General features: G+C 41.8%; 1 protein-coding gene across 2 annotated transcripts in view; it reads right to left on the reverse strand.

The window, feature by feature from the left end:
* Nucleotides 1–12,425, reverse strand: part of LOC112466544 (ubiquitin-conjugating enzyme E2 H) — a 33,475-nt gene that overhangs the window by 10,241 nt on the left and 10,809 nt on the right. For both annotated transcript variants that reach the window (XM_025034682.1, XM_025034683.1), the window contains exon 3: nucleotides 8,236–8,312. In XM_025034682.1, the coding sequence (XP_024890450.1) occupies nucleotides 8,236–8,312 (77 nt within the window). The remainder of the gene's footprint in view (nucleotides 1–8,235; nucleotides 8,313–12,425) is intronic.

Consider the following 12,425-nt stretch of genomic DNA (forward strand, 5'->3'; position numbering starts at 1 on the left):
AATTCCACATAAATCCTTATGATCTACTTGCGCGCGTAAGTGCTCGACGGGCGAGCTTTGAGGATTCCTCTTGCACTCGAGGAGAATCGGACGAGGACACGACATCGGAAGGTTTCCGCTCCGTGAACGGCGTATGATAATTAGACCTTGCCACTGCTAACGACGTGCTAGGCTGAACAGCGATTAGGATTTACTTGTGTAAGCCTCGAAACTTGGCGCTGATACGTATATCTCATTGATCTTGAGTCATAAAACATCGATCTTAGGAAAATAACTGACGGTTGATGTCTTCTATAAATGGAACTCAAAAAGGCCTATTCATTTTCGCTGCACTTCTGAACTAGTGCAATAAGTTAGAATGTAAGAAAATAAATTTGTTTCATTCCAACTTATTGCACTATTATTCAGAAGTGCGGCGAAAACGAACAGGCCTAATGTTTCGCGGGAAACTCTTCGTAACGCGCGCTTACATTAGATATCAAGTATTAAGCCGACGTTATTAATCCATATCATAGATTTTATTTTAGTAAATGATATTAATGCGATTAAAACAAGTTAAATATTAAATTACGGATCAGAAATTGATACTAGGAATTAATAGTAGAAATTGACATGTAATTTAATGGTATAAGTGACTGAAGGTCGCTTTTCAGTCAGATACAAATATTTAATCGCGAGTTTACGATATTTGGCGAGATTTCATAATGACGTGAGCTCGCGATCAATACCCGTGTCCGGTTACCGCGATTTTCGTATCGAATGTCAATTATTTTTGTTAATGGAACGTAGAACGGGACAATAGCGGCTTTCTATAGCGCGATAGCACGTCCGCTTAGAGCGACTACTCCGAAGAGTTCGCGACGTAGAGCAGTGCGGTCGAGAACTATTAATGGAATCGGGAAGACTACCGTTGTAAAGCCGACGTTCGTACGCCCGTTCTTTATCAAGCCGCGAACGAGACTGCATATAATTTCAGCGTTAAAATTATCCGCCCGCGCTTCAATGAAGATGGATAACATGCAGAAAGCGATCCGAAGCGCAACTCACGTCTGTAATATTTATCGATAGTGAAGACGAATACGCTATAACATTCGCGTTAACAGCGATGCACCGATCGTGCAAGAATAGACGAAAAATCGTACGCCATGCATCAGTTTATCTCAATTATAGCTTAACTAGTTCAATAGGAACATCGATCGAACGATTTTCGATAACGATATAACACACTGCATAGAATTAAGCGAATTAAATTATTCCGAACAATGCTCTCGTATCTTTTTCGGATCATACATTGCCAAACAGAACACTCGAAAGGTTTATCTCTTGACACAAACGTTACAACGGGCTAAAGACTGCAATATTTAAAGAAAAATTATTTGCGCAACATTCACCGAGCTAAATACTTTTCCGACAATCTTTCCGTAACTCTAACATCATCGCTTCAAGATGCGTTGCCTCGACCTGACGTTAAGTGTTCTGTATATTTCATGGGATACAACCCAGCGTATACGTTCCCGTAACTCTCTTAACAGCCGTAGTACAACAGGGTCGGCTCTCCTAGGGCGAATGCCGAACGGAATCCTCGGGCGTGTTGGAGCATCCGCTAAAGTGGGTCATCGCGGCGGAGTGGAGCGCGCGGTATCTCTCCGATGTACATCGTCAATCGCTCGTTTACAACCATTCCCGAAGCGGCCGTACGCTTTGTGCACCAAAGTGTACCGTGCGCGCGGCGAACACGCCCGGTTGTATTTACGTACGTGGTAAATCGTCGCGGAATATCGTCGTCCGAATAATGTTGCACGGTTGCACACGTGAGTGAGTAAACTAATTCGACCGGCTCGCTCTACATCTATAGAGCTCGTCCTTCTGCCGCGGAACTTTCGGCGGAAATATTTCGGTAAAAGCGTCGCGAGAGAGAGAGCGTCTCCGTATATTGTCGCGTATCCCAGATCTCTCGCAGTTCGAGCGAATTTCAATCCGCGGACTGTAAAATTGGAGCTGACTCTTTTCCTCAACGAAAAAGAGCCGTCAGAAGTATATCTCCGTTAGCGAACCGTGCCCAAGGCGGTTCAATCTTACTGATATGCATGCTTTTGCCGGCCTAACGCCGCTCTCGCCCTCGCAGAAGTCTAAACTGGCATTACGTGCTTGAGTCGTACAATATCTGATACACTGTCTATCACCTCTGGCACCTCACAAAATATATCTCCAGCGAGAACTAGTATCAATTTTTTTTTTTTTTTCAACTTTTCCACCGACTGAATGCGTTAGGTAAGCCGCTGCATCTTGCGAAATCGCAACGAACGCCGCGCCGTCTAACTATACAGCTAACGGACAAAATGCGACAGGAACTGGTTAATCAAACCTCAAACAACCGCGCCCGTGCGTCTCATTATGCGGCAGGTTTTCCATGCATCCGCTTGCACGCGCAATGTGCATACGACGTAAATATTACAGGATACGGTGAGCTATCGGGCGAGCGAGGGAGATGAAAGGAGTGCCTCGCGGCCGGCTCTTTCTCTTCGCGCGCGCCAGCAGGAAATAAATTAATCTTATCCGGCAATCTGACCTAGCTCGGTGTCAATCGTCTATCATCTCTCTTCGAACGGCATTTCGAATGGCATAAATTCTTTCCCTCCTTTGTTTAAAAGTGACGCAAGTTGCGCGATTTTGTTTCGATCCGATTTGCGAGGTCGCGCGTTGACCACGCAGGGGCAATCGTGAATTCAATCATTACGCATGAGTCGTCCGTTATTGCTGTTTTTCGCGTTTACATTTTCGTTTTAATCGCTAACTCAGAAATTTTTAGACGGTCTACGTCCGGCAGTTATTGATTCTACGCGCTCGTGTTCCGCCATCGTTGCATGCGCTGTCGATGTTCTACTTCGATATAAATACCGATTGTCGATGGCCGTTAAAAGACTTCATCAAGTAAATTTCGTATCGCCGCTTTGCTACTTCTCCTTACGCGATAAATCAATGTTATAATTATCAGCGTGACGATGCGCGAAAAATATCGCATTATATACCCGCTTTTAAAGTCATTTTAATTTGGGAGAGATAAATACAATTTTCCTATAGTTATATATAACGTAAAAACTTGGGAGAAAGATAAGATAAATTGACAGCTTGCTTTTTATGGGACAGATAAATTTATTTATATTTCTCGTAAAAGTCATAGTTGTGGAAACTCACTATACATAGCGTTAATGTTAACGTTTGTATTTTACGATAGTTTGGTAACAATCATAAATTGTATCATAATGTGATTTTTTTTCATGTAACCGAAACCTTACTCCGAATGATCGGACAAGATTATAAAAACTTTCGAACGCCTTCGACGTGGAGGAGCATTTTAAACGAAGCGGTGTAGCCGTTCAAGGGCTCCGATACATTAGCACGAAGTCAAGGTGAGCGCATTATGCAATTCTAAAGCGCAATTAAAACTAAAGCGGAAAACGGCGATCGAACACGATATCGACAGCGAAATGACACCGATTCGACAGTCCGCATGTTAAACACGACATCTTTCCTTTCATCCTTTACGTTTTTTTTCAAACTTGGACTTTTCTGGCGTAAATATCTCGCTAATAAGTGGCGACTATCTATGCATTGCGCGTTATGCAACTCTTCATGTTGATGCAATATAAGGCAAACATCTCCGCCAGCTAAATATGCAAAGCCAATAAAACACACTCAGGCAAACAAGACTGCTCATCCGATACATTTAAAGCGTGTATTACTCAACGCGTACAGATATACGTTATTACTGATATGCACGTCGTAACTCAATCAGCATATATTTAGATAACTAGATACCGCAGACCGGGTCTTCAAGTAATTTGTAAAACCGATATATCGGTCCAGCCCGTGTAATTGGCAATCCTGCGATATGTTACATCGCTCGAAGCAGATTACACGTGTTACATATGGTAAGATGAATTTGCACTCTTATCTGCAAACGTGGCGCGTTGTACACGAAATCATATTTTTATCTCTTGCCTGACGTCAATTGGAATCAATACGATTTTTTACAATGTCCTTCAATCTTTCATTCATTATTCATTTTTCATTCGCATAAACAATACTACTCTTCTCATCGATGTGTATATAACAAAATAGATTCCTATCTCTAACAGATTGCATCCTGAAATGACATAAAAATTTGCGAATCGCGAGCCATAAGTGTACAGAGACACAGAAAAGGGGTATCATTCATGTTTATTTTATGTAAAAATTATAGATATTGAAATTAAATTTCATTGAATTAATATAAAAATTAAATTTTGTTGAACGGTGTAGCATTGTCGCATCGATAATATGTAGACTACAGTTGGAATATTCTTTGCCCGCATTTGCTAAGTCCCGATTGTTCAACGAGAAAACATGCCGCAAGCTAATACGCAGCTTTCAGTGAACAGCTTGCAGCTTACGCTACAACTTGGACGCAATCGAGGAACTGCTGCGCCGAAAGCCTTTGTTCGCTATCGACATCCTGAGTCGCGGTTCGCGTTTATCGAATGCATTTTCAACGTTCGTGCGAGCGGAGCGTGAATATCGGATATATAATTGGGATTTAATTCGCGCCATAGTCCACTAAAGCGACACGATCGGAACTTGATAACTATCTCACCCAGCAATTAATAAAGTCGTCGGAGACTCGTGCTCACTGACTCGTGTGAGATTAATACGGTGAATTATGTAACAACTTACGAAATGAAAAGTAATTCCCGTTCCGCAAATAGTTATATCAAATATATAAAGTAACTTGTGTGCTTCGAACAGATATAACAGATGGTATCGTGTAATTATAACATATGTCGAATAAGGTAATTAGATTGCAAAGTCCCCTTTAAATGCATTATCAATTCATTAATATGAAACGAGAATAATCATCGCAACGTTAGTTGCAAGTTATAGTTTCGGAATAAAGGAATTAATGTTTTACATCCTCTCATACAAAATTCGGAGAACATGTTCTATATCGATTCAAAGTAGTTAAATAAAGTAGTTAAACGAATTGATCATTGACGCGTCAGCCCGTTTTCTCACTTCACATTTACAAATTCACATTGAATCTAATTTCAGAATCCTATTTGATTCCAGGATTTATTCACATATAACTCTTAAAAATTATGTTTTGCTGAAAATACACTGCGGTTAACGCTAAAATATTGTTAGAGGTGGAATAATTTCGTTAATACGTTAATATAGTTGGAAATAATTAGCTGATCTATTTTAAAACGTTACGAAAATAGTTTAAAAAGTTATTTCATTAGCGCGAGCTTACATATAAGCTCTCTTTGTAATAAAAAGAGTGCTTTGCCTGTTCCTTTTTTAAATACTCATTTCCTACACTTCCGGAATCTAGCAGAACCAACTAAAATGAACAGAGAAATCCGAGATCAACTCTCTTTATTTCTCATGCAAGTACAAGGTAATTGTTCGGTGTCGTGTTTCAAAATTTTGCGATGTTATGTAATATGACGTACAATTAGCGTTTAAAAGGCTTTTCGATGATTACTGTATGAATAGCCGAAATCTTCTGCGTTTTTTTTTTTTGTTTTCTTGCAATTAAAATAGTTCTACATGATCGACGATATGGCTTTTATAGACAGCAGTGCTTTTTATCAACTATGCGACTGGAAAATAAACGCATGTAAACGAACTTGCGCGCGCGCAGCTGCATCGTTTGCACGGGGTTATCTGAAACACGATCTGATTTACATCGTTCCGTGGGTAGTTCGATGATGCTAACTCGTCGACGAAGGCGAGCTGGACAAACGAAGCCGTACGCGAGTGCATAGAGAGGAAAAAAAAGGTTGATGCGCGTTATGTAAAATTGCGCGCCGCGGCGATCGATCACGAAAGACAAAATAATCGGATAGTCGGTATTATCAGCATCGTATTAACACCAGCCGATCCCGGCGAATTGCCAAGTAAGCTTCTTTTGATCAATTACAAGCCTTATTTATACAATTTGTGAACGTCGATCAATAGTGGACGCGCAAATCGTGAGAGCGGATTGACGTTTTATCGTTGCTTAGTTCTTTATATCCCTTCCTTTCCTTCACAAAGAACCGGGAGTCCTTCTAGACGAACATTAAAAGACATAATTTACTTGTCTACATGCAAAGTTAATAAGCAAATTTTACTAATACAGAAAAACAGTCTACATTCCTTCCTTTTCTTCACAAAGAAGTAGGAATTCTTTCAGATGGACATTAAAAGGCACGTTTTTTATTTGTTATACAGAAAATAAATTGTAACATTAATGATATATAACAATCTACGTGCAAATTTAATAGCAAATTTTACAGAAAATAATCTACATTCCCTTTTTTCCTTTATAAAGAAGTAGGAATCCTTCTAACTGGACGTTAAAAGTTTTCTACGTTTTCTATTGATTCACATGCAAATTCAATAGCAAATTTAATAGCAAACTTTAAAATTTTAGCACAAAAATAGATTAAATAACGTTCATGTTAATATTCTAATTGTAAGCATAATGTTATTATAATTTTTTTCAAATTCGCGCGTGTTTTGCGAGCTTTAAGGATAGGTAACGCAAATGCCAGATCCGATCGTGTTGAATATCACGTTTCTACAATTTGCTCGGGCAATCCAGACGGAGATTACCATGCGGAATGTTCCGCCCGCAAGTATAGCCTATCTCGTCAGAGTAAGTCCCGAGGTCTGGTCTTAAGCAAATGAAGTTATACCCGCGGATGCAGCTGCGCCGTTTCAAAGGACTATCTGAAACGCGATTTAATTTAAAGCGTTACGAATGAAGGTAGTTGCACGATTTCAACTCGTTTACCGATGGTGGAATCGCGATTCGGAGATTCAAGAAACTTTCGTTCCTTGGGAACGACGACTCGCTTTCCTCCGCCGCGCGGAAAAGCGAAATTCATTACACGGTTATAGAATTTCATTCGAAACCTGCCAAAGCGAAACACGGTAAATCGACGGAAATCGCGGCTCCGTAAATCTGTTTCGTCCCAACAACGCGAAGTCGCGAGGTTCGTTCGCAAACAACAATAATCCTACTTCGCCTCGAGCTTAATCAATTCCATTTTACGATGACTGCATCACGGTCACGTTTCAAATCAAGAAGTAAGAAGTCGGTTTTAAAGATTGCTTCTAACGGCCCAACACATTCGTATTTTCATTCGAACGCATTCGAAACTTCCGCGGGGATAATCTTCTCCGAGTCCTATCTGCGAAACAGGTCTACAACCTGCGCGCGTTATCCGCGGCAAGCGGATAGACGCGTCATTAACGTGCCGTATCTTCGGCACGATCTGCTTGAAAGCGTTTCTTAGGGACAGTTGAATGCATCTCTTTCGTCAGCGGGGAGTCAAGGAACTTTCTTTCGCGCCGAGAGCGCGGCCGTGCCAATCGATAACACGCTTCGCACGCATGTCCGGCAAACCGAGAAAATCGCAAGTACGAAACGGTTGCGCAAGTATTTCCGGTTCTGGGGAGATGCGCACGGACCTTGGCATAGCGCGAAGCGAAAACGTATTGAACGCTTGCCGCATTTTAATTCTGTTCCATCCCACAGTGGCGAGTAATGAAACTTTCAAGCTTCTCCGTCGTGATAAATTGCAGCGTTCATGCGGATTGAGTAAACTGCATTTTGCCAAACGTAAAATTCGTTAAATTATTATTGATTTACGACGTAAAGATAGTAATTTGGATTATATATCCTTTCAGACTTTTATATACCTTAATTCCGAATTCCGACATGATAAAATAATAGTCCAAGGTGATACGTAAGAAACTATGAAATTGAGCGTGACACAAGTCAAAGAACGCCCATTGCATGTTCAATGCCATATAAAATTGCAATAATAAAAATCATTATAATTGCACGTTACCGAGCATTATTGTTGAATCAGATCTTTTGCCCTGCTTCAAAACACATGCGCAAAATTGGCCGTCGAAACTGAATATTAACAAACTGGATTTTTAATGTAATCTTCATTTTGCATAGTACTTCAATTAAATTACTGTATAATTCTAAGAAAATTATAACGCCGACAGAGATAACAATGCCGAAATATTGCGTACTAACTACTAAAAGTAAACTTATCGCAAAGTAATAGAAATGCAGTGCAACGAGGAACATTGAAATTACATTCAAACGATAGTTCAAAGTTGAATAGAATTCAATTTCACGTTGCGCGCATTTCTTGCTTATAATTAATGTGAAAACGAGATAGTACTTACTCCCTCGTGGTCCGTAGAACTTAACGGAGAATTCATTTAGTCCTCCTAGAATCGTCACCTCGTGTTTGCTTTCTATTCTGTTTGGAGGCAAAAGAGTTAAGGAAAATCGTTCTCTCTCTCTTTCTCTGTCTCTGTCTCGCCGCGTTACGCTGCGTGCAGTATCTCCGTGCGACGGGAGAGGCAAATCACGGGTTGTCGGGCGTCGACGGCAAGAAACGACGTAGTAATCGACATAACGATGCACCCGGAAAATAGAAATAGAGGTAAGAGAAGATGCAAAACTGTGCCGAGCTATGGTGGACCGTTACGGCCAGCGCGTGACTATCTAACCGACACGAATATTCCAGGGACACAACGCTAAACCGTATCATTTTTCTGCCTATTTTTTTTTTTACTTTTCTCTCTTTATTTGCGCGATAGATTGCTTGCATGGCAAAACCACGGATTGGACTTGTGCGGTATCAATAAGCCACGCGGTTTAAATACAGCCGTTTTGCGCGGACTTTTTGCATTTGCATAAATATGGACAAGAAGAGAGGTATAAAACTTTATGAATTAGTTAATAAAACTTGGAAAATGTATGCGTCGGCACCTTTAAGCTCGCCCTTTTAGTTTATCGTTGGAGATATTGTAATCTCATTTATCGCACATAACCGTGATTTATATCGACTTGTACCTCGTGTATATGAATACAACGCGCTTAAAAAGGACGAGGATTGCAATAGGCTCTCACACACCATACACACACACAATCATACACACCATTAACGGGAACGTTTAAACCAGCGGAGGTCGCTGGCTCGCTTATCGCTTGTGTAAGAGCAAAACTTTCGAGGCGTGCATTAGAAAGTGCTTATCTAAACGGCGTTTCGTTGGAGATGAATTATTATTTTTTCTCGAAAGATCAAACGCGGGCCAAGCTTTGTTGTGTATACGAAAACGGCAAGAGCGGATCTTCCGACAACAGTCGCGAACGAAAACGAATCGCGAAAATAGATTTCGCCACAGATGCGTTTTAACGATATAATATAAATTACAAACGATCTTTCATCGCGAAAGAATCAAGCGATTAAATCATCGAGATATCTCGTTCGACCTAAAGGTGTCGAAATATTTCTCAAACCTCGCATTTACAGTGTAGCACGTTGTTGCGATTTCCGTAGGTATACGTTATACACTTACGAGGTACACTTTTATCATCGCGTAAAATCTGTGGCGCGCGGCGCAGCAATAAAACCCGTCCTGATTAAATTATTCAACGACCTGCACGTGAAACGCACGCGGTAGCGCTTTTCAACGCGTTGGAATATAAAAATATCATTAATTTAATATCTCTCCCCCCCTCCCCGCCGAATTTTGTCAGTCGTGAAACCAAAGTATGCAGCAGTGGGTACCCAGTGTCATTAAAATATTCAAGCGCATGCAAGAGCATTCGTCGTAATAATACATTAAATTGTGTAATTTTCCAAAAATTACACTTGCAGCCTTTCAACGTTGAATCTTCAACAAAATTACATACTTGTCATTGTCATTACACTGTTTTTACAAGGCAAACACCGTTGCATTCGCGATTTCGTCGTCCAGGAAAATCATATTGATTTTCTGATAAAAATTAAAAAAAAATGATTTTCTTAATTGCGCAACGCGTTATCAGACTCGTCGATAAACACCTCGATGTTGTGGCGAGCGGTTAGAGGCTGCCTTTCAGTATACGCGTTCTCACCTGCGGTGGAAGGGGGGGGAGCAGGTCCGAGAGCTTTGTTATCCGCAAGACCACGTTCCGTGAATGCACCCGATTCCGCGGCCGCTCGCGTTCTCAAACCCGACGGCGATGGTGCGCCCGGGTAAACACGCGGAGCCCCTCCTCCCGGAGCGGCGTAGAAGCAGCATCGGCCGCGAACAATGAACGGATACTCTCCGACGCGACGCGGCGAGGAAATAAACCAGCGAATCGCACGTGGGTCTCTCTCTCTCTCGCTCCCCGTTTGCACGCGCGTTCCTTTAATCGTTCCTCTCGTTGCGACACGCGATAGCACACGCCTTCGTCACGCGGCATTGATTAGAATAACTATCTCCCCGCCTCCGGATTTCATCTGGAGTAGTGCTCTCCAAGAAGCTGCCACTGCAAGCCTCGGGTTATAACACGTCCTCTATTACAAGTTATTACATTAAGTAATTACGCGTGGCGTGCGTGACATTACGAGCACTAATTTTATAACGTAAAGAGGAAACTTTTAAATATCCTACATTTCAACGTTTAAGGAATAATTTTTAATTAGCAGATATTTGTTCTGTACGTTTTATGAATTTTATGGTGTATTTCGTTTTCATAACATCATTTCAATCACATCGAAAGCCACGAGCGAAACGAGATGGAAGCGGGTCCGCGAGCTAGCATCGCGATAAAAATTGCAGTCTCCACTTTACAGAAACCTCCCGGGACGCGAAAAGGGCAAAGATACGCGCTCGAAGGGTACAAAGGAAAATTTTTCATGACGAGGCGTATGGAAATCGCCGAATCACCGCGCAGCTTCCACGTATTCTAATCTGAACCAATTTCTTGCCGTGCAAAATCGCTCGCGCATCCACGTGAGTCATTGCGTTGTCGGCGCGCTGAAAGTCGTACGCTTTCCGCGCGTATCCTGACACGAAATCCGCGCGCTCGGTCGGCCTTTCCGCGTTGCTACCCATTATCGTGGAATAATGGAGATATCATCTCGCGCGTGTGCGTCTCTATTCATCAAATGAGCGTCTCTATTCATGTGCTCTAATACACATCGCCGAATTAGCGCCGCGGCGGTACAAGGCATCCTGTTACGAGGAACAGCCGACATGTGCGTCTGACGGACGCATCCACAACGGGCGTTATTAGAGAACAGATCGCCTCCGTGTTTCGACGTCCGTCGACACGGCGGCGTCGACGTCAGAGAACTGAAAATGGAAACCGGTCGTCGAAAAGTAAAAAATAAATAAAACCAAAAAAAGAAGCGAAAAACAAGTTATTCATCGCGAGTGAAAAATATCGAATTCTGAGATAAACAAAATTGCATTTATATATTTAAAAAAAGAAAACGATGTTAAAACGCGAAACGATATTACGTTGCGTTTCGGATTTTCGGAGCGAATTGAGCGCGGACGTTTCGGAGAGACGAGACGCTGCGATGTAATCCCGCGAAACCGCCGAGGGTAAGATAGGTAAATTCACGCGTCGGCGAATGGATAAAACGCCTGTGCAACGTTCCCGGGATGCGTCGTACAAAAAACGAGCGCGACGTTTAAATCCAATTGAGCGGCACGCCCGTCGAGAAATTGTCCGAGCGGAAGTCTGTAACGGCCATAACGCTCCAAGGATTTTACATTCCCATTGGCATAACGCAAGATACACCATAAACGAACGGGGCTCGACGGAAACGATTGCTCAATCCCGGGGGACCGTTACATTCTCTCCTGCCCGCGCAACGTTGTTGTTTACAACATTGAAACGAGCCGGGGACAGTTTGTTTCTCTCTCTCCATCTCTATTCTCTACCTACTGTCCGTCTCTATGTATTACTCCAATGCCGATCGATCAGTACAGGCTCGTAATTCCTTTTCGCCCATCGTGCTTTCACAATCGCGGCCATATATTAAAATAAGAAAAGCCGATTTGTATGCTGGATTTGCGCTAGAAAATTCAGAAAAGAAGGAAACCCCGCAAGAAAAATCTCCAAGACGTGAATGGCGGAGATATTTATAAGCAACACGACGAAATAAGATTCGCAGGATTAAACGTGATATAATAAAACAACGCTGAAAAATAATCTACGCTTCTGAGTGAAATGGAAATAATTAGATTATAAAGTAAAAGAGGAATCGAGAGACGTAGTAGGACCTCTAATTTCTTTTAAAGAGATTTGGGATAAGACTAATCTTATCCTTATCCCGTGTCTTCATTTTTACTAAAGTTTTTTGACACAAAACTTCTAACCCTGGTTCGTAATTCTTTTCCTTGTACTATCTCTTTCCGAATTGTGTGTTTATGTGGGTGTATAAGTGTCCGCAGTGGTAAACTCGAGTCAGTAAGTTTGTTAGGCCCAAAAGATTGTTCGGGTCAATCCTCCTTGCGTATATTTAGATTGCATTTAGATTTAGAAACCATTACGCGATATGACCGATAGATCCGAAGAGCGCGAAAGATCAGAAGTCCACCAA

The sequence above is a fragment of the Temnothorax curvispinosus genome, unplaced genomic scaffold, assembly GCF_003070985.1.
Source record: "Temnothorax curvispinosus isolate PA1 unplaced genomic scaffold, ASM307098v1 QBEX01016327.1, whole genome shotgun sequence".
NCBI lineage: Eukaryota > Metazoa > Arthropoda > Insecta > Hymenoptera > Formicidae > Temnothorax > Temnothorax curvispinosus.